The sequence below is a fragment of the Tenrec ecaudatus genome, chromosome 7, assembly GCF_050624435.1.
Source record: "Tenrec ecaudatus isolate mTenEca1 chromosome 7, mTenEca1.hap1, whole genome shotgun sequence".
Lineage (NCBI taxonomy): Eukaryota > Metazoa > Chordata > Mammalia > Afrosoricida > Tenrecidae > Tenrec > Tenrec ecaudatus.
Window position 1 is genome coordinate 60,332,878 of NC_134536.1, and position 21,334 is coordinate 60,354,211.

A 21,334-nucleotide genomic window follows, 5' to 3' on the forward strand; every position below is an offset into this window, starting at 1 on the left:
TTATAACTCATTTAACCATTAATAGACCTTCAGTTGTTTCCCTTTTCCTTTTATGATTGAAGATCCTTATACAGAAAGCTTTGATCATATTGCTAAATAAATATTATTTCTATTAATTCTCCCACAGGATAAACTCAGCAGTGCATTTCTAAGGGTACAGGATAATTTTTAAAATTTGTTTACATCTTCTTTACATTAAAGTGTTTATATCTTATCACAGAAAACATTCCTAAATAGTTTAAAGGTGTTGCTAATTTTCTTACCTTCTCACACTAAATCCACTGCCATTGAATCTTATCAAAGAACTAGAGGATAGCTATGTGGTTCATCAGTGCTATACCGTACCCTGGCTTTAACATCCCTTCCCTGTGTTCCTGGGTCCCTCCTGAGAGGGACTGTCCAATTATCTTACAGCTGGGTTTTGGGTCGCCACAACATTCATGCCCCTTCACATCGATTTTGTTGCTTGTTTCCGAACTTCTGATACCTCTTCCTGTCAATACTTCATGATTACATAGGCCGGTGTGACTTTTCCATGTGGGTTTTGTTGTTTCCCTGCTAGATGGCTGCTTGTTTAACCACAATCCTTTAAGATCCCAGACGCTATATCTTTTGATAGCTGGGCACCATCAGCTTTCTTCACCATATTTGATTATGTACCCATTTTGTCTTCAGCAATTGTGTCAGGGAGGTGAGTATCATACAATGCCACATTACTAGAACAAGCAATTCTTGTACTGTGGCAAGATTTAAGTAAGGGCACAAAGTCCATCTGCTTCCTTGTTGTATATGCTCATATATACATATGTAAACAAATACACACGTATTTATATATTTGCATATAAACATATGTACACATTAGTTTTCTTTCTTTCCTGTTTTTCTTTTTTACCTCCTGCACCACTATCATGTTTGTCCATTGTTCATCTCTCATTAATTCCTCTCTGATGCAATTCAATAAATCTAACACACCAGAAAAACTCCACCCTCCACACCATCAATTTCAGAACACTTACTGTTGCTCCCTTGTACCCCTCCCTGTTGGCTCCCCATAATTTTTGATGCTTCCATGTCACTTTTATCCTCGCAGAGGACTTATCGTTTCCTATTTTTATAGGGAGAGGAAAGCAAAGATGCACCTTCATGGGATCCTGTTGGCCTGAAATTCCAAGAGCAGAATTCTCCTCGAGACTCCCATTGTCTCCTTTCCAACAGCCCCAGAGCAATAGAGCACGCCTACCAGTATGGAGGGACAGCCAACAGCCGCCAAGAGTTTGAACACTTACAAGGAGACTTTGGTGAAAAGTAAAGTAACCCACTGTTCTGGTAGAAATGTCATGCGCGCCTGGATCCCATCCTTAGTCTCCATTCGCCATCCTTTCCTCGCGCTCTTCCCTCTTCTGTGCCACCTCCATCCTGTCGTGTTGTCTTTTGTTTGATCGTCGCAGCAGCCACTGAATAAGTGCGTGGTTCATGCTGTCCAATAAAACATTCCCTCTGGGACCTTCTCCAAAATGCACGGCTCCTGAGGCCACCTTCTCCCAGGACTTTGCTGTGTGCTATCCCAAAGGGAAGGCAATGTAGGATAGGACGATGGAGCTGATTTCACAGAATTTATCCTCCAGCTGTAAGATTACTTTTCCTTCCCCCAAAAACACTGTTGTTGGATTGTAAATGGGAATGGCTTTGTGCCCCTGCCCCGCCCTCCACTGCCCAGGGTTTCACAAAATGTCAGGTCGTTTAGGGTTTTTCAGAATGCCTTTCTCTAGTGCTATTGAGTCTTTCTTTCGTCTTTTTTTATATAATTTTCATAGCTCTTTCAGACATCCCAATGGTGGTGCATTCAATGTCTTCTAATTCATGACTTGCCTGGACAGCAGAATCAGTATTTCATAATCTTCAAAAGGAACTCAAAGTTCCTCAAATGACAAGTACCTTATTTATGGTCTAATGCTAAATTAATAAGAATTGTTCTTTCTATTCATGAAGGTGGTTGGTTTTCACATGTGACAGGCATCAATTAATTTTTCACTAGATAAAAAATGAATTTGTGTTGTTGCTACTACAGAAATCATATTGTCTCTACACATGTGTCTGTTTTGTCTATTTGTCTGTTTTGTCCATACGAGTAAGCTCCCTTAACATATAGATGCCCACTAAACTAATTGCAGCCGCATTTTCAATGCTAGACATTATGTGACCCCTAAATGAAGCAGTACTTCTTTCAATGTTTTATAAGGAAGTAGAGCAGGATCTAACTTTTTTAGCTAGCCATGTTTACCCAACTCTCTAATAATACTAGGGGATAATTGGAAGCAATGCTGCTCACCTTTAAATGAATGGCTGATTGTTTCTCCCAAAACTGTCTTGCTTTGGAAGTGATGGGTTATCCTCAGTCTCGTTCCACAGATGGTGAGCTTGCTCTTCTCATTTCCCAGATCTCAGTTTTCCATTCGTCTGAAAACTCGCTCCTCCCACGGGATGATTTTCTATGTCTCCGATCAAGAGGAGGATGACTTCATGACTCTCTTCTTGGCCCATGGCCGTTTGGTTTTCATGTTCAATGTTGGCCACAGGAAGTTGAAGATTCGAAGCCAAGAGAAACACAACGATGGGTTGTGGCATGACGTAAGTTGGAGGCAGATAATAGCATTGCCAGCAAAGTTTCACCCTTGTCAAAGAATCTGACTCTCACACACCACGTAGGACAGCGCTTCTCAACCTGTGGGTCACGACCCCTTTGGGGCTTGAACAACCCTTTCACAGGGGTCACCCAATTCATAACAGTAGCCAAATGACAGTTATGAAGTATCAATGAAAATAATTTATGGTTGGGGGTCACCACAACGAGAGGGGCTAAGAGGGCAGCAAACGCAACACGACCTTTCTCCCAAACTTGGCATGAGCCCTTTTCCTTCTGTCCATCCAGGTGATATTCAGTCGGGAAAAGAGCAGTGGACGGCTGGTCATTGATGGCCTGCGGGTCCTGGAAGAAAGTCTGCCTCCTACTGAAGCTGCCTGGAAAATCAAGGGGCCTATTTACTTGGGAGGCGTGGCACCCGGCAGGGCTGTGAAAAATGTCCAGGTAAGATGGGGAGGAGTCGGGAGCTAGCCAGCGATCTTAGCATCCAGGCTCCAGTCTGATGACTTGGCAAACTGGCCAGGAGAAAATGGGAGCTTAGCTGTGGATGCCTATCAAAGGGAGGGCCGGCTGACTGAGGTTCCCTGGGAGATGGAAAAGGCGCCTGGGCTGGAAGTTTGACTTTACTCAGAGGCGCCACGGGAGGGAAGCCTGGCGGCCACTGAAGGCCCAAAAGAAGCCCAGTTCTACTCTGACACACATGCAATGGCCTGAGTCACCAGGTGACCTTCTGGCTGGATGTCCCTCCGCCCTATGGCATTGGGAAGCCAGGAGCGACGTGCACCCTGAGAGAGAGGTGAAAGGAGAGAAGAAAAGTATGTCTTCGGGGCTTGCTTACTTATTCAGCCAGCAACCACACGTTTAGCACCAAATAATAATCTGCAATATATGTGCCACTAGGTATCACAGGGTAGGAAAAAGCTCGTTTCAAATCATTATGCAGACATGGCTCCTGTTTTTGTTTGTACGCCCCCCCCCCCTTGTACATGCGCAGAAAAGTGGGTGGTTCCTTCTGGAGGGAAGGGAAGGGAAGGGCTAGGCAAAGACATGTCAGTTTGGTCATTTAAAAGTTAAAAACAGTTCAACTTAAAAAAATATTTTGTCACAAATGGAATCCACCAAGGAATTGCATTTTTCTTAACATAAATATAGAATTTGATATGTGAATAGAGCCATAACAGTCCAGGGCACATAATGCAGTCACATATTAGTTAGACGGCCCCAAACCCATGGCAATCTCTTGCGCGTGTGTCTACAGGGTTATTTATTGTATTGCTGACTGGTGAGCAGCGTGCACCAATTCAGCAGGCTGCATGTCCTATTCAGTGGCATTAATTCACTCTTGGGGTTGTGCAGCTTGTCACCCTCCTCTCTCGGAGGTGTCCTTCCTCTATAAACACACAGTCTCTGTTCCCTTGGGCTCCTATCTAATCTTTCCAGTGGCTGCTGTCAACTTGATCTTATATAGATGGGGCTTCAAAGAATATAATGCCCAAGGCAGGCATGTTTTACTAGTTCTGTGTGGTTGTAAGAACAATTTAAGGTGTTGCGGATATTCTAAGGGCCTTTTCTTTTCTTCTTTCTTTTTTTAAATCATTTGATTGGGGCTCGTACAACTCTTATAATCCATTCATACATCCATTGTGTCAAGCACATTTGTACATTTGTTGCCATCAGCATTCTCAAAACATTTGCTTTCTGCTTAGCCCTTGGTATCAGCTCCTCATTTTCCCCTCCCTCCCTGCCCCCACTCCCTCATGAACCCTTGATAATTTATAAATTATTATTATTTTGCCGTCTTACACTGTCCGACATCTCCCTTCACCCACTTTTCTGTTGTCCGCCCCCCAGGGAGGGGGTTAGATGTAGATCCTTGTGATCGGCTTCCCCTTTCTCCCCAACCTTCCTGCCACCCTCCCAGTATCACCACTCTCACCACTGGTCCTGGGGTTCATCTGTCCTGAATTCCCTGTGTTTCCAGTTCCTACCTGTACCGCTGTGCATCCTCTGGTTCAGCCAGATTTGTAAGGTAGAATTGGGATCATGATAGTGGGGGAGGAGGAAGCATGTAGGAACTAGAGGAAAGTTGTATGTTTCATCATTGCTACACTGCACCCTGACTGGCCCATCTGCTCCCCGCACCTCTTCCGTAAGGAGATGTCCAGTTGCCTACAGCTGAGCTTTGGGTCCCTCTCCGCACTCCGTCTCATTCACAATGATATGATTTTTTTGTTCTTTGATGCCTGATACTTGGTCTCATAAACACCTCGTGGTCACACAGGCTGATGTGCTTCTTCCATGTGGGCTTTGTTGCTTCTCAGCTAGATGGCCACTTGATTACCATCAAGCCTTTAAGACCCCAGACGCTATGTTCTAAGGGATTTTTTTTTTTTAAAGTTTAAAGATGATCTTGGAGTCATAATTTCAGGCACAAGTTCAGCCATTACATGAGCATCTCTTTTAAAACACTTCCCAATGAAATATAAAAATCAGTTTGTTTGAGAATGACGATGTTAATAAATGTACATATGTGCTTGACGCAATGGATGTATGCATGGATTATGATAAGAATTGTACGAGCCCCAATAAAATTATTTTTTAATCAGTTTGTCTAAGGCAGCCATGTTTCACACTGTAAGGTCTGATAAATACTCAACTCGTCCATCAGCTAATGAAGCTGCACCACAGTAGATTGAGCAGTTAAGAACTGGATTAGCCTCTGCACCATTAGAAAATCTTGAGCACAGCTGTCATTCTGTAAGGAAAAGAAACTTTTCTAACATGTCATTTTATTTAAGTACATTCCATCTGATATATGAGGGGGTGCCGCCAAAACGCCAGAATTTTATTTTCAGAGCTATGCATTTCACTTTTTTTTTTTTTTTTACAAAACAGCCTTCTCACTTTCAAAGGACTGTCCATTGCACTTAATACATTTGTCAAATCTTCAATTCCATTCTTGAAAACATTTTTCAAGCTCATCTTTTTGGATGGCTGACAGCACCTCCCTCATTTTTTTTCTTCACCTCCTCTCCATCATCAAATTGCTGTTCTTTCATGTCCCTTCTCATTCTTGGAAACAAAAAGGTGGCACACAGTGAGGTCAGGTGAGTCAGGTGTGTGGTACAAGAGAGGCATGCTGTTTTTTTGCCAAAAGCTGCCACACTGAGATGGCTGTGTGAACAGGTGCATTGTCTGGTGACAAAACCAGTCCCCCATCTTCCACAAATTAGACCTTTTTTTTTTAATCACACACTGTTACACAATCTTTTCAGAAGCTCTAAATAGAAAGCTTGATTAACAGTCTGTCCTGGTAAAATGAACTCCAAATGTACTACGAGTCGGCATTTTCATCCCTTCAGGAAATTGAGAGGCGTCCAGAATGAGGTTTGTCATCAATGGACATTTCACCTTTTTTGAAACAAGAAAACCACTCATACACCTCAGTTTTTCCCATAGCGCTGTCCTTGTAAGCTCTTTTCTGCCTCACAACCATTTCTGCGGTCACAGCCACACAGTTCTCTTAAATTGGCCATCACGTAAAACGAGGTTTGAGCAAAACTACTTTTACGGAAAAAATCACTGTGACCAGAGAGAATCTTCCCAAGTGACACCACTGCACGAACTCAGAGCAGGTGGCTGGATGCCCTATGAAAGCCCTGTTCTGCCCAGCGCAATTCTGGTTTGGTGGGGGGGGGGGGTGCTCCCTTGTATATAAAATGTAAGAATCCCTGGCAGCTTAGTGGTTGGAAGCCCCAATGGTTACACGCTAACTGAAAAGTCTGCAGTTTGAAACCACCCTCCACAGCACAAGAAAAGTCAGGCTTTCTGCTCCTTGCACACACTAAGGGCACCATGGGAGAAAGATGTAGCAGTCTGCTTTCCATAAGGTTGACAGCCTTGGACACGCTATCAGACATCCCTGTCCTGTCTTGACACTTCTCTGTCAGTAGGGATCAACTTGACATCACACAGCAAAAGCAAATAAAATGTTATCCCTGTAGTTGTACGTTTCTTCATCATGGTAGATGTAAACAATCCCGCAGCTGAATTGCTTCAGGCTGGTATCAAACATAACATCCCAACTTCAAATAACTAGCTCAAAATCAACTACCTTGGAAAGGATCAATCTCTCCGTTAGCTATGGTAAATAAGCTAAGAAATTTCCTAAGTTCCCTGAGGAATTATACTCCCTCATTCTGCTCCTCCACGGTGTGTGTGTGTGGTGAGACCATAGCTTTAAGAAATGTCTTCTTCTTCTTCATAGATCAACTCGGTCTACAGTTTCAGTGGCTGTCTCAGCAGCCTGCAGCTCAACGGGGCTTCTGTCACCTCTGCTTCGCAGACCTTTAGCGTGACCCCTTGCTTTCAAGGTCCGATGGAAATGGGAACATACTTTTCAACAGAAGGAGGATACGTGGTTTTAGGTAACGTGACTAATTTTGTAAACTACAAATCGCAAACACTTCCTCTCCAGAGAATGCCAACTAACCCAGCTCTCGAAGTGGACCGGATCCCACAACCGCTACTGTCTCCCTCTCCAGAGGCCCATGGTGCCTTCAGCCCTGAGGTTTGGCTCCCTGACCAGAGCTTCCCCACAGCTGCCAGACCTGTGGAGGACCACACTGGCTCCTCTAGAATTTCCCATGGTGCACACCGTCTCCTGGTCACCGTGTGCTTCCACCAGGCCTGGCTCCGCTCCCTCTTAGCAGACTCTTTGGTCCCAATAAGGCCAGCCCTAGTTCTGCAATGCCTGCAGAAACACGGTTCTTCAGAAATTTTATTTCTATATTTTTTCTCCTCAACCAGTACGTTCTTGCTGAGCATAGCTTTTATGATATGCCTACTGTATGCCAGTCGCTGTGCATGTCACATGGAATATAACATCTCCTAGAAGTAAAATTCTAGAAGACTACACACAATCACCGTCTGATGCACTTCAATAAAATGTTCTATAAAGCAACCATGAAGTGTAAGGAGGGCGCCTGGATAGACATTTGGAAAGAGAATTGGAGACTATCAGATTACAGGTCGCCTGCTCTCGAGGTCCTTGGGTACATTTCTGGGGTATCCCTGAGGCAGTGGGGAGAAAAGGACTTACGATGCAGCCAGCTCAGCTTCCTGAGACGGTCACCCTGTCCAACAGAGAAGCCCTGCCGGCATGGTGCATTCTGTGTGGGGCTGCTAAACACAACGTTAGTGGTTCAAAACCGCTAACTGCTCTGCAGATGAAAGATGAGGCTTTCTACTCCCGTCAGGGGTCACTGTCTAGGAGACCCACAGAGGGAGCCCTCACCTGTCCTCGGAGGCTCACTGTGAGTAGGGATCAAATCATTGGCAGTGAGTTTAGCGTTTCTAAACTCTCCTTTAAAGACATTTCCTCTCTTTCTCTAGTTCGGGATTTTACCTTCCTGTCTTTATCCCTCCCAAAACACCTGCACTCGTTTTTCGCAGCCTTTTGTTGAGGGTTTCACTGCGTTCCACTGATAGACATATTAAAGACTTGGGCACTTTGAGATGCATAGCAGCCTGCACAATTGATGTAGCTCATAAGCATTAACTCAGAGCAGGAAAAAATGAAAAAGTGATTGATGAGGGGGACGCGTCAAGGGACGCGTTGAAGCTGTGCAGACTCGCAACGCGTCTCCTCGCGTGAGCGCAGCTAGCCTTGCCACGGTCACCTCAGGAGCAGCCCCTGGCCCCGCTGCTGTCCTCGCTCCCCCTGACCTCTGCAAGGGTGGGCCGCAGTTAGGGTTTTTTTGTCCTTGCTGCACTTTAAGAAATATTTTAAAACACAGATCCCATTAAGTCAGCATCTTTACTCAATGATTGCAAAATCATACACCCTACTGGATGTGAGTCCAGCCTGCCTTCCCCTCCCCAGCACCATGCCCCGGCCATCAGCAATCCAGCCACTGGCCTGGGCCGAGCACCCAAGCACCCCAACTTCTGTACCCGTCTTCAGCCAGTTTCTGTAACTGAGATGGCCCATCTGCCTTCTCATTTTGAGATATCATTTTCTAACCCCCACCCCCAGAGTCCCCGAGCACATGTTGTCAGCGTGTTGTCCCCATGCCCACACAGAGGAGGCGGTGTGTTAGTGAGCTCACCCTGCGCACCCCGCAGCTTGCCACTGTTTCCTGACATGAAAACTGTCGCTGGCTTTGGCGCTGTTGAGAAATAGGTGAAACTGCCCAAGCTGGATGTAAAAGCAGATGTTCCAGAATCACCGCCTCGTCACAGAATGAAGGCTGCTGGTCCTGAGAGCTGATAGTCTTTCTTCCCGCAGATGAGTCGTTCAATATCGGGTTGAAGTTTGAGATTGCATTTGAAGTGCGTCCGAGAAGCACTTCCGGAACCCTTGTTCACGGCCACAGTGTCAACGGGGAGTACCTGAACGTTCACATTAAAAATGGACAGGTATTGTCTTTTAAAAAAACAAGGGAAGATGCTTTGGCCTTGGGTTCCAGGTAGAAAGCGAATGTATTTCACAAAATTATGTTACCGATCTTTCTTTAATGGGGGAAAAAAGGGAGATGAGGTGTAACAAAATTTAAACACAGGCAATAATTGGGATAAAATTCATACACTGAGAATTGTTTTGGTTAGATTAGAACAAACAGCTGGAAAATATGGCACACTACCACAAAAAAAATCATCAGTAATAATGTAAAGAAAGGGTCTTAATCAAGATTACAAATGGGTTCAGTCCAGTTCAGCCCCCAGCTGAGAATTTGCCTTCCCACCTCACATATACTGAATCAGGATGTTTATCTAAATAAGACCCTCGGGTAAAAATTCCAGGTTACCTGTTAATTCTTATGTAAATATTCTTAAGTACACAAGGGGGCTCCAGAATTTTCCCACAAACTTCTTGGGCCTGGTCAAAAGTGGCAGTGAAGTAATTTCTTATTTCAGTGAAATAATTTTGCAAAGACAAATTCTCAGCAGGGGCTGGAGGTGGGAGATCAAACCATAATGAACCTGTTCAAAAACCAGATTTTAACAAAATACTTGAAAGGGAATTTTTCATCAAATGGAAGCTAAAAACATACCACTATCAAAACCAACAAATGATTTTTAATTGGTATAGCTATAAACCTATATGTGTATCTAAACACATGTAGATTTATATATCCATCAATACACATATAGATGTATAGATGTGGATATATGTGTGGTGATACATGTGCATATGTATATCTATACACACACACACACACATCAGAGAGAAGGAGCCCTATGGTATAGTGGGTTTGAGTTAGGCTGCTAACCACAAGGTCAGCAGTTCAAAAGCACCAGCTGCTCTGCAGGAGAAAGCTGGAAATTTCTGATCCGGTTCAGATCGATAACATACTTCATCTTGAGCAGTTAAATGGATCCCTTCTGCTTTCTTTCTTACGGCTCCTCTCTCTCATCTTCATGCCTGTGTCACTGTTCTGTTCTCTCTCCACTGCTCACTCTGTGTATCCTATTTCTATCTCAGTGTATCCTATTTCTATCTCAGTGTATCCTATTTCTATCTCAGTGTATCCTATTTCTTAGTGTATCCTATTTCTATAGCCCACCCAAGGGCGACCCCTGGTGTTCAGATGGCAGCGCTAATCATGTGCGCCTGCTACTCTGCTGAATTATTGCTTCTCTGTGGTAAACTATTAAGATACGCGGTCTGGTCATAGATGTGGGGAAACGAAATTAAATAATAAACACTTATTGTTTGTTTCTTTAAGGTGATAGTAAAAGTCAACAATGGCGTCAGAGACTTCTCCACCTCAGTAACCCCCAAGCAGAGTCTTTGTGATGGCAGGTGGCACAGAATTACAGGTAGGAAACGCTAAGGATCCTTTCTGGGCTTCCTTTCCAAAGACAATATATGATGTTGTAGAACAGGTGTTGCACAGCATTCTAGAAGTATCCAGGAAAAAAGGGGAGCGAATTTTATTTTACCCACATTTGAATATCAAGCCCGTAGGAGGTTTGAAAATATGCATGCTGCCAAAGATAGTGTTGGAGTTATTGAAATCGTGTATAACAGATGGAGCATAAAGTAGCACAAGACTATCCTAAATATTGTTGTTTCAAAAGACATTTGTGCCATGAGCCTGTAAGGTGTTGATGTGCTTAGTAGTCTAGAAGGAAATGTGGGTTTCATTCTGGAATGGACACTCATTACCGTGGTACGGTGGTCTCTTTCGTGAGGAAAGAAATCAGTCTGGTGCCCCGTTAGACCAGTCTCTGCCCTGTCTTTCAGTGATCCGAGACTCCAATGTGGTTCAGCTGGACGTCGATTCTGAAGTGAACCACGTGGTCGGACCCCTGAACCCAAAGCCGGTTGATCACAGCGAGCCTGTGTTTGTTGGAGGTGTCCCAGGTAGGGTTTGTTTAAAGGGGGCGGGTTTCTAAATCTAAAGCACACTGCGTTCTCGTTATTGCTGTTATCTTACCAAGAGCCTTGTATCTTCACAATTCACCCAAACAATTCAAACATTTTACATGTGATTGCTTTTTTTCAGGGAATATTGGCATACGGAAAAATTTAACTCCTCACCCAAGATCACAAAAGAACAACGATAAGCGTAAACATCACACTCCAACCAGTAGCTCTTCCCCTCCCCTAGCCACGTCTTTGCTTTTTCTCTCTCTTCTCCTTTTTTTCCCAGACCCTCCAAATGTACACACTGTGAATACTGCTCTGAAATATGAGACTTGTGAGGGACTGAAGATTTGCTGGGAATTGCTCTCTTTCCTAAATAGGAAATACGAGACATAGTTCTCCATATCCAGGCTGGCCTGAACTGTAAAGTAGCTGCTCGCCATAATTCTCTTGTCCTATGTCATGGCGTTCCCGGAGAAAGCTTCCCAGCTGCGGCTCTGTAAACACCATCAGCAGCCTTGCTGCTTTCATGGGCGAAGAATGGCGTATAGCTGGGGCGCTGACAAGAGCACACGTCGGGTCTCCCTGCAGTTTGTTCGTCCTCTGGAGCATGGACCAGGTCCTGACTTGGAGTGTGGTGTTTTCACGCACTCCGCTCACCTGGGCAAACCGAGTGCGGCAGCCGGAGAAAGGGTCATAACGGAGACTGCCCGCTTTCGCATCTGGCATTTGGAGGGAATTTGAAGGGAAAACATCCAGCAGTTTTTCCTTGCCTCCCACCTAAATTATTTTAGACTTCCCTCTCTGTAAAGGCAGATCACAAAAATACTTCAAGCAGGGGAGTGAGCAAGCTCAAACTCACCACCGACATTGGTTCGTCCTAAAATAGTTCCAGTAAACGCTCCTCTCTTGTGTAACATGGATCTTTTTCAAATGCCAGTATTGACAGGGACTGGGGACTCCAGGCAGATTTGAGACTCTCCAAAGCCAATACTCTTTTTCTCACTTCTGCCCCCTCCCCCAGTCTCCCGCTTCCAGCCGCCTGGCTTCAGTTGATCCTGAAACGGATCCTGGCCAAGGCAGTGTTCTTGGGTTGCTGTGTACTGCTTCTTTCCTAGAAGTCCCAACACGGTGTAACTGTGTCAAAACTTCCCAGACCGTGAGCGTCAAGGTCAGGAGAGCATAGGAGTCCCTTGCTGGTTAGACTTTCCTGCCCCTGCCTCTTGGGTCTCCCCATCCCTCTCTTCCCAGGACTGCTGTTCCCTAGATTGATCTTCAGGACTCAGCCCAGACTTTTACTTAAATACACACCCAACCAAATGCCCCTGGGATGCCCGGTGCATACCACTTACTGCCCCCGCACTCATCACAAAATACTGTGGAAGCCAAACCGTACGCCCGTTGGTGCCCCAAAACATGCCTTCATTCAACACACAGCAAACCTTATAGAGTGTCTATTAAGCACTGCCTGTGGGAGAAAGAGGAGGCTGTCCTCACCCATACACGCCTACTGTCTCAGAAACCCTAATGAACAGGCCTCCTCTGTCCTAGGGTTGCTATGAGTCAAAGGCGGTGGGCCTAGGTTAAGCACTCGAGTGGCACAGCACGGTACGCATTCGAGGTCCGTGGTTCAAACCTACCAACCCCTCTGTGGGAGACAGATGAGGCCATTTAATTTAGATGCAGATTTACAGCCTCGTAAACCCTCTGAAGCAGCTATGCTTTGTCCTACATGGACTTGACTATGGGTCGATGTTAACTCCATAATAATGGACTTTTTTAAGCTCTGGGCGAAGCTCCAGGAGACGGGCAGACAGGAGTGATTCTGTGGACATTGCGGTATCTGGTACTTACTTTGCACTCAGTGCTTACTACATGAATCAATCAAACAGTTGTCTGATTTTCCTTTGTCTTTGCAGTCCGATCCCAGCATCACACATTCACATCCACTACCATTTTCCTTCACTACAGGAGCCGCTAAGCTTCACAGACTAGGTGGGCCAAATGTACTAAATGCCAAATCCAGCGAATGAGAAGTTTAACTGATAAACCAGCAGACAGAAACTAGCAGGTCAAGAAGGGCTAACCACCAGCCCATTGCGGCTTTTAATTCTAGCCAAGAGTCATATTAGGCAGCCTAGAATAAAAACAAAGATCATTTAAGTTGAATGTATTTAATTATATCTTGTAAAGCTGTTCAAGATTAAGTTCATTAAAATCAAAGAAGAAACCAGGCATTCAGAAAGATAAGTAAGGGAAATTTAGCCTAAATAAAGCCCCTCTGTGCCTTAGATTTTCTCAGAATCCCAAATAAGTTCTTACATCAAGCAGAGCCCTGTTAACTCATTAAATATCAATTAAAAGTGAATGTATTAAAAGTCATCAAACTAAATGCAACAAGTTAACTTTACTACAAAGAGTAATTATATATTAAAAAACATTCCAGCCCAGTCCAGATCTAGTCCATATGTCCTATACCAATATATAAATTCCTCTTCAGACTCATGTAACACATGCAATGATGCCAAATGCAGGAAGATCACAGGCCAGTGAGTAGAAAATCTTGTGGATCCAGTGGAGGTGGAAACATCTCAGCACTGACATGGGTCTCCACATGGCTCCTCCAGCTCCAGGGCTCTGGTTCCATCAGCGTAGCTCCATGTGGCTTGTCAACAGGAATGTGTAGCAGAGAGAGTGTGGCTGGCCTCCAGTCAGCTACTTACCTCTGTGGTGCATCCAAATGAGGTCATCAAGCTGCGACCTCACTGACAAGCTAGACTTCACCCCTTCCTCAAGTTGATGGTAGATTATATAGCTTCCACACCCTGAATCATTCTTTATGCAAACTATCTACCTGTGCACCATTCTCTCATACAGTCATGTGCTAATTTTGATTCACGGAACACTGTCCTGTCACTCCCGACAATTAATTATGTTGTGCATTATGCAGTCAGTACTGGGGACATAATCTCCAGCTGACTTCTCCATGAGCCAAAGGGTGGTAAGCTTGGGCAGAACCAAACTTACATTTCTAAAATCAGTTATCAAAGTGGGCAGCAGACTTAGGTGTGTCCAGCCCTTGTGCTCAATGGTCAAGCCCTCCACTGCTAGCCATCATATGACAGTTCACACTCATCAGGCACTCCGAGGGGAAGGAGGCCCGGTGGTGATGGACTCTCGTGACGGTAGCAGCAGGAAGACCCCTCCCCAACCCCGACCCTCGAGCAGTTCTAGTCTGTCATGTAGGAGCCAACTAGGTGGAATTCACCCTTTTGTGTTTGCTCATATTTTTATTCTGGCAATGCAAAACAGCTGATCAGACTCCCCCCAAAAGTGATGCTTATTTGTTTTTGTGATGTGAGGAGGGGATAGTGCATTTGGAGTTCATTCCACCACGTCTGAAGGGATAACGTAACAGTGTGTGACAAAAAAAGGCCTGATTTGTGACAGACGGGGTTCTGGTTTTGGCACCACAACAATGTACCTGCTCACGCAGCCATCTCGGTGTGCTAGTTTTGGGCAAAAACAGAATGCCTTTCCTGCCCCACACACCTGGCTCACCTGACTTCCCTCTTTGTGACATCTTTTTGTTTCCATGAATGGAGAGGAACGTGACAGAACAGTGCTTTGATGACATAGATGAGGTGAAGAAAAAATGAGGGTGGTGTTGTCAGCCATCCAAACAGATGACTTGGAACAGCGTTTCCAAGAATGTAATCACAGATTTGACAAATGTATTAAGTGTAATGGAGAGTACTTTAAAGGTGATAAGATTGTTTTGTAAAAAAAATTTGAAAACATAGCTTGTGGGGTTGAATCTGGTTTGGGGGGGTACCCCTCATATATCATCATCCTAATTTATAGGGAAATTAAGGGAATTGATCTCTCAGGGGCCTGCCAAATCTAAAATGCATATTATAGATATGAACTGCTTTTCTGTGATATATTGTCAACAGAAAGCTTCTGCGTATTCTTAATCTTCATGGTTTAGAAAGCTTATTGCGGTGTGGCATGGTATTTCCATCACTGTCTGGGTTTATGTTCTTTCTTGAGTGACTGATGCTTATGTTTTTCCATCTTTTATTTGCTACTGCTCACAGGAGTGTTTGTGCCCAATAATAAGTTTTGACTAAATGGATTTTAATTTCAGAATATTTCTAAGCTCTCTAAATTGCTTTAGATTATATTGCTTCTGTCATCCACACACATTTAACTGTTTTCATTTAATTAATAAGCATCAGGTTCTTCAGTATATCTAATTAAGTTAAAGAGAGAAAGCCCCCCACCCCCACCCCCCGGCATACCACAAGGCACCTGAGCTCTAGATATTGTTGTGCTATTTATAGAGCTGCCAAGACCCTTTGCTTAGAAAAATTAAATTTTTATTTGAATTCATTATTTTCTTGTTCTTATGAGCTTGGCAACGTGTGGGTGCTTCTCAGTGAAAGCTAATGACATGTTATCCAGAAATATTAAGCAAGTCCGAAAATAGTGTGAAAACTCAGATTCCATGTCTCCTTATCAGCAAACGCCGAAAATAAGTAAGACCCGGGTGAAATGGGCCCCCAATAATAGGTGGTGGTGGTTCTTACTCTTCGAGTCGGTACTGGCACCCAACGAATGAACCAAAACACTGCCCAGCTCTGCACATCCCATGCCCGCTCATGCGCCAGATCGTGGTGATCCAGAGGGTCTCTGTTGCTGGTCTTCACACGCAAATCGCCAGGCCTTGCTTCATCGTCTGTCTAGGCCTGGTAGCTCCATTGTTCAGCATCACGGTAGTGCGCAAATCTCCACTGACGGACAGGTGGTGATGGTTCAGGACAAGCATTCGCTAGGAATGGAAGCCCAGTCTGCCACATGGCAGGCAGGAATTTTTTCCTAAAAGCATAGGTGGTATGTGAAAAATCATGGTTGTCCTTTTTTTGGAGGGGGTCTTTTTATTTATAATTTTATTGGGGGGCTCTTACAAATCCTATAACCATCCATCATTAAATTGTATTAAGCACACTTGTACATACGTTGCCATCACTGCTGAGTCTTTACATGGGCATGGCACATTGGTTTCATCCTTAGAAGGCAGCGAACTATACGCAGACATTTCAACATGAAAAGCAAGGCAAAACATTCAAGCTTCTGCAGGTTCATATGACTTCACAAGCAGATGAAGTTTCTGAGAAATGAGTAAATTATAAATCTATTCCGTTTTCGACAAGTAGGTCGTCTTGGTGATGTGCACAATTATACACACTTCTATCACAAAGTAATATTTGGGGTTTCAGTGCCTGAAATGCAATATTTGATTTTCATTTGTTTCTCTTTTCAGAGTCTCTACTGACGCCAGGAATGGCCCCGAGCAAGCCCTTCACAGGCTGCCTCCGTCACTTTGTGATTGACGGGCACCCAGTGAGCTTCAGTAAAGCCGCCCTGGTCAGCGGGGCTGTGAGCATCAACTCCTGCCCCGCAGCCTGACCCCGCAGAGGGGCAGCGCAAGCCTGCAGTTCTTCAGAGCACTGAAATGACCCGGCCCGGCAGGGAGGAGCCACACCGCTTCCTAAGGGCGGAAGCTTCCAACCAGCTGTGCATGACTTCAAGGAATCATCAGGGACTGGATGTTTATTATTTCTCATTTCAATTCTTTCCTTCCATCCTAAATGTCTGCCACGGACGACCCTCAAAGGATTGTTAAACATACTTGTATTGAGAGTCCACTTGCTTCCTACGGGTGAATATCCTGCTCCTCTTGTTTCTAATAAAATAGAAGGGATTCTAAATAAACACTGGCACACATTTTGTAAAAGTGTGGTGAGAGTCTCATAGTCATTTTTCTTTCGGTGAAGATAACTTTCGATCTATGCCAAAATAACTTTGCCCTAAGCTACGTTTCTCTAGCATGAAAAGATTTACAATTTATGTAACAACCAAAATTGATGATAGTTAGATTTTAGCATTTTTCTCTCGCTCACTCTCTTCTCTCAACTATCAATATCACAAGGATGTTTAGATTTATAGCAGTTATTAACGTTACATAAATTTCTAACTAATTAAATGATAGAAATGATAGAACCATTTCAGATGAGGCTTAATTTCCAATAGTGACAGCTTCCTAATGCCACGACCCTTTAATGCAGTTCCTCATGTCGTGGTGACCCCAACCATACAATTATTTTCATTACTACTGCATAACTGTCATTTTGCTACTGTTATAAATCAAGCGACCCCTGTGAAAGGGTCGTTGGACCCCCTCCAAAGGGGTCGTGGCCCACAGGTTGAGAACCACTGCAATATAGGGTTACTGTGAGGGTCGACTCAGTGGCACTGGGGTTTTGCTTCTTAAATAACCTATGAAACATCAGCTATCATGGTAAATAAAATTGACATTCCAATTGATAATCTTATGAGGTAGGGTTTACGGTAGGAAACCTGAGATTCACTAGCTTAAGTAATGTGTTTGCTATCATGAACTACACAACCGACAAGCTACCTGTCTGCAGGGGTAAGCAAGGTTGTTCTTGAGCTTTTGCTGCCTCCAGAGGCCTGCCTGCCTTCAGGCCTAGTCTCACCTGGACTCGAAAGCTTGTGTTACAAACACAAACACCTGGAAAAAGGTACCATAAAAGGAATGCGACTGAGCAAATCTGACAAAACCAACTCAGTCCTTTCTATGGCCCACCTAGAAGAGCAGTTGGTGACTCAGCTCAGCCAGTTGTCATCAAGAGCACCAACCCTGAAAGGCCAAACTTTCCCAAAGAATTGGGAAATGGGAAATAGCCTGGCTTTTCCATTACTCAGGCGTGAAATTACAGGGAAAATTCCACAAAAGCCCATCAGAATCTCCCGAGAACCTTGTGTGCCTTCTGGGCTAAGGACTCTGCATCCAGCAGGCTGGGGCTAAACCGGCACAGGCGTAGCTCTGAGAACATTCCCTGCACCGGATCCACCCAAGCAAGGGACGTCGCTCTGGGGTAACTTATCATTTGCTTTTCCAATAAATTTGCCTGAGGTCTGTACCCTCACATCCTCACTGGTGGCCTAAACTAGACCAGCACATTGCAGACCTGGCCTAGCCCCAGCAGGCCTGTCACACTTCACACACACTATCAAGAGCACGCTCAAACTTTCTAAGTCTCTGCATTGCCCCATAATTTGAAGGTGACTTTTTTAATAGAGTTATTATTTTACATCATTACCAAAAAGTTCCAGGGGAAACAATCCCACTCTATTTTCATTCCATTTTCCTTCAAACTCTTTGAAGCCCCCACCTTCACATGTCCTCAGAAAATAAGAACCCACTGACTCATATACTTCTAAGAACCTCACAACGATTTTATGAAATTTTGAATTTGCTATCTTTAACTGCCTGTTTCCATCCTTTGACCGCTGGTGGTGCAGTCACACGGCGGATTGCTGACTACAAGGTCTGCAGTTAGACACCACTGGCTTCTCATGGGAGAGAGGGACGCTTTCTACTCCCCTAAAGAGTAACAGTCTCTAAAACCCACAGGGACGGTTCTTCTCGGCCCCACAGGGTTGCTATGAGTTGGAAGTGACTCATGGCAGTAAGTTGTTTGGATTATTTTAAGTAGTTTCATTGGCATATACTTTATATATAATTTAAATGTTTGATCATATTGAGAATTATGCAATCATCACAATTGATTTCAGAACATTTTCTTTCATACACATTATTAGTTCTCCATTTCTCTCCATCATCCCCAACCATGCCCCTACATAATTATTCATCCAGTTACTGTCTCTATGGGGTTACCTATCCTGGATTTCAGGAAATCATACAAAACACAAACAGGAAGCAAACAAAAAAAACCAACAACAATGAACAGACAAAATAGAAAAAACTCAATTGAAAAAAAAAACAGGAAATATTAAAAACCGAAACAATTTTAAAATGTGTCAAAAGAGGGATGAAATGATAAAGTATTACATTTTAACTTAACGACATCTGCCATCGTCGGCTTTGCCGTGCTCTCTGCCTGGTAGCAGGGCTGTCCACACCCCTGGACTGTGTTCCCAGAGGACTCCGGGTTTAATCCATGTGGGACACTGAAATGGATTTGGGGCTTCGACAGTCACCCACTCATAGTGTGTTCGGTGGGGTTGGCCTACAGAATCAAGTCCAGTGATATTCATCTATATATGAGAGTTTTATATCAAAAAGTAATTATAATTAATCATTTATTGGGAGCTCCTACAGACACAACCATCCATAATTCAGTTAGATCAAGCATAATTTTACAATGGCTACCATCAGTTTTAAAATTTTTTCTTTCTTCTTGAGCTCTTTGATAGCAGCTCCTGCTTTTGCCCTCCCTCCCCCACCCTACCACCCCAGGAATCCTTATTATATATTATTTGCCATATCTTACACCAGCCAATATATTCATTCACCTGCAATTCTGTTATTCGTCTTCATCTTTAAAGATATAGGTAATCTAGCTCTTAACCCCTTCTTGATTACGAGTATGATTACAGTAACTTGTTTACTAATACTGTCATCTGTTATTCCTGGGTCTGTTTAGCTTGACCGATGATCCCCTTAACTACAGATATTCCTCCTGCTTTGCATACCTGGTAGTTGTAAATTGTATGTTACTCAGTACATCTGAAATCATCTTGATTCTTTCAAGTCTTGCAATTAGCCTTATTTGGCAATGTCCAGGGCAGCCCTCCGTCTAAGATCATTCCATTACTCACCACTCAACTACAATGAAGTAATATCTTGCCGAGGACACCACTGTGTTAAACACGGACCACTGTTTGTTAAAAGACCGTTATACTGTCTTCCTTTAAGGAGCCTTACATTTTTATTTTGCAGGCAGCTAAATTACCTGGAGAGTACTTTGATTCCCTTAAGGTAAGGTGACCAGATTTTAACATTGGTACCGCGGGACACCATTGATAAAACTCATATCCTGACGAAATAGCCACATGGCAGCCGAAAACCGTATACCCTAGCTTGTGGTGCATTCTTTCCAAAAATTGGGACTTTTTTTTTTTAGCCCAATTGAACTGTATTTCCTAGGCAGACTGGGTGAATCCATTACTCCTGATGGGCTCAGAGGCTGTACTTTCTCTTCAGGAAGGTCGACTGGAATGGGGAGCGCTGGGCTTGGGGGGGTTTGTGTTGCTTTGAGATCTGTCAGGCTCCCCAGATCAGGTGCCTGGATTCACTGAGAAACCTCTGGCTGGGCTGGCATGTCAGGCAGGTCTGTACTGTCCAGCGCAATCCCTTGCGGCACCGCTACGCTGGGTGCGGGTCAGGTCCGGGACCAGGAGGGACGAGCAGCCAAGACACAGGGTCCTCTTCACCAAAGGGTCAAATTGGGGCTTTTTTAAAATGTCGCGGGATGCGGGGAAAAGTTTTAAAAATCGGGACTATCTCTAGTTTACTATTTCCACTAAGATGTTGAATCTTTTGATATCTCTACATTTGTTGTTTGTATCTTCATATATCTATGTCCATATTCTTATTAACTATGTTTTTAAATGTGCTTATAATGTACATTATCAAAGAAAGACAAGGAACTGTAAGGATTTTATATGACTCTAGAGTGGGTTATTTGGAAAATATCATTTGGGGCGATGGATGGTGGCCGTTAACAGGAGGAGAACGAAGCAGGCTGAGTTTCTGGGGACTACTATATGGAGAAAATGAGACTAGAGAGCTGACCTAGACCTCAAAGGCGAGCCCACGTCTAACGAATAAGGAAATCCACCTGAGATGTCTCACAGGAGCTCAGGTGGTATCATGGGTAACCTGTTGAGCTGTAAACTGCAAGCTCAGCAGTTGGAACCCACCAGGTGCTCTGAGGGAGAACTATACCGCTTTCGGCTCACTTAAAGATTTACCACCTGGGAAACTCAGTGGGGCAGGTCTACTTTGTCCTGTAAGGTCACTAGGGGTCAGAATCAACTTGATGGCAGTCAAGTTATTTTCGATTTTTGTTTTTATGTTTTTTAATACTCGTTGTTTTTTCAATACCCATTGTTGACAACTTCAAAATGACTAGCTAAAGCAGCCATTCTCAACCTGTGGGTCACGACCCCTGTGCGGGGGTCAAATGACCCTTTCACAGGGGTTGCCCGATTCATAACAGTAGCAGAATTACACTTATGAAGTAGCAACAAAAATAATTTTATAATTGGGGGTCACCAAAACATGAACTAACTGTATTAAAGGGTCACGGCATGAGGAAGGTTGAGAACCACTGAGCTAAAGACTTGGGGTGCAGTGTTAAAATAAAACATTGTTTTTCCTGGGTAAATAGAGGTTAGAAACCTACTCTTGATCTTATTAAATG

The 21,334-nt window shown here is 44.0% G+C and overlaps 1 protein-coding gene across 2 annotated transcripts in view; it reads left to right on the top strand.

The window, feature by feature from the left end:
• LAMA4 (laminin subunit alpha 4) overlaps positions 1 to 16,815 on the top strand; it is a 166,888-nt gene extending 150,073 nt beyond the window's left edge. For both annotated transcript variants that reach the window (XM_075554655.1, XM_075554656.1), the window contains exons 32-39: positions 1,118 to 1,305; positions 2,439 to 2,628; positions 2,930 to 3,085; positions 6,909 to 7,068; positions 8,931 to 9,061; positions 10,372 to 10,465; positions 10,893 to 11,012; positions 16,342 to 16,815. In XM_075554655.1, coding sequence (XP_075410770.1) covers positions 1,118 to 1,305; positions 2,439 to 2,628; positions 2,930 to 3,085; positions 6,909 to 7,068; positions 8,931 to 9,061; positions 10,372 to 10,465; positions 10,893 to 11,012; positions 16,342 to 16,487 — 1,185 coding nt within the window. In that variant the 3' untranslated portion in view covers positions 16,488 to 16,815. The remainder of the gene's footprint in view (positions 1 to 1,117; positions 1,306 to 2,438; positions 2,629 to 2,929; positions 3,086 to 6,908; positions 7,069 to 8,930; positions 9,062 to 10,371; positions 10,466 to 10,892; positions 11,013 to 16,341) is intronic.
• Positions 16,816 to 21,334: the final 4,519 nt, after the last annotated feature.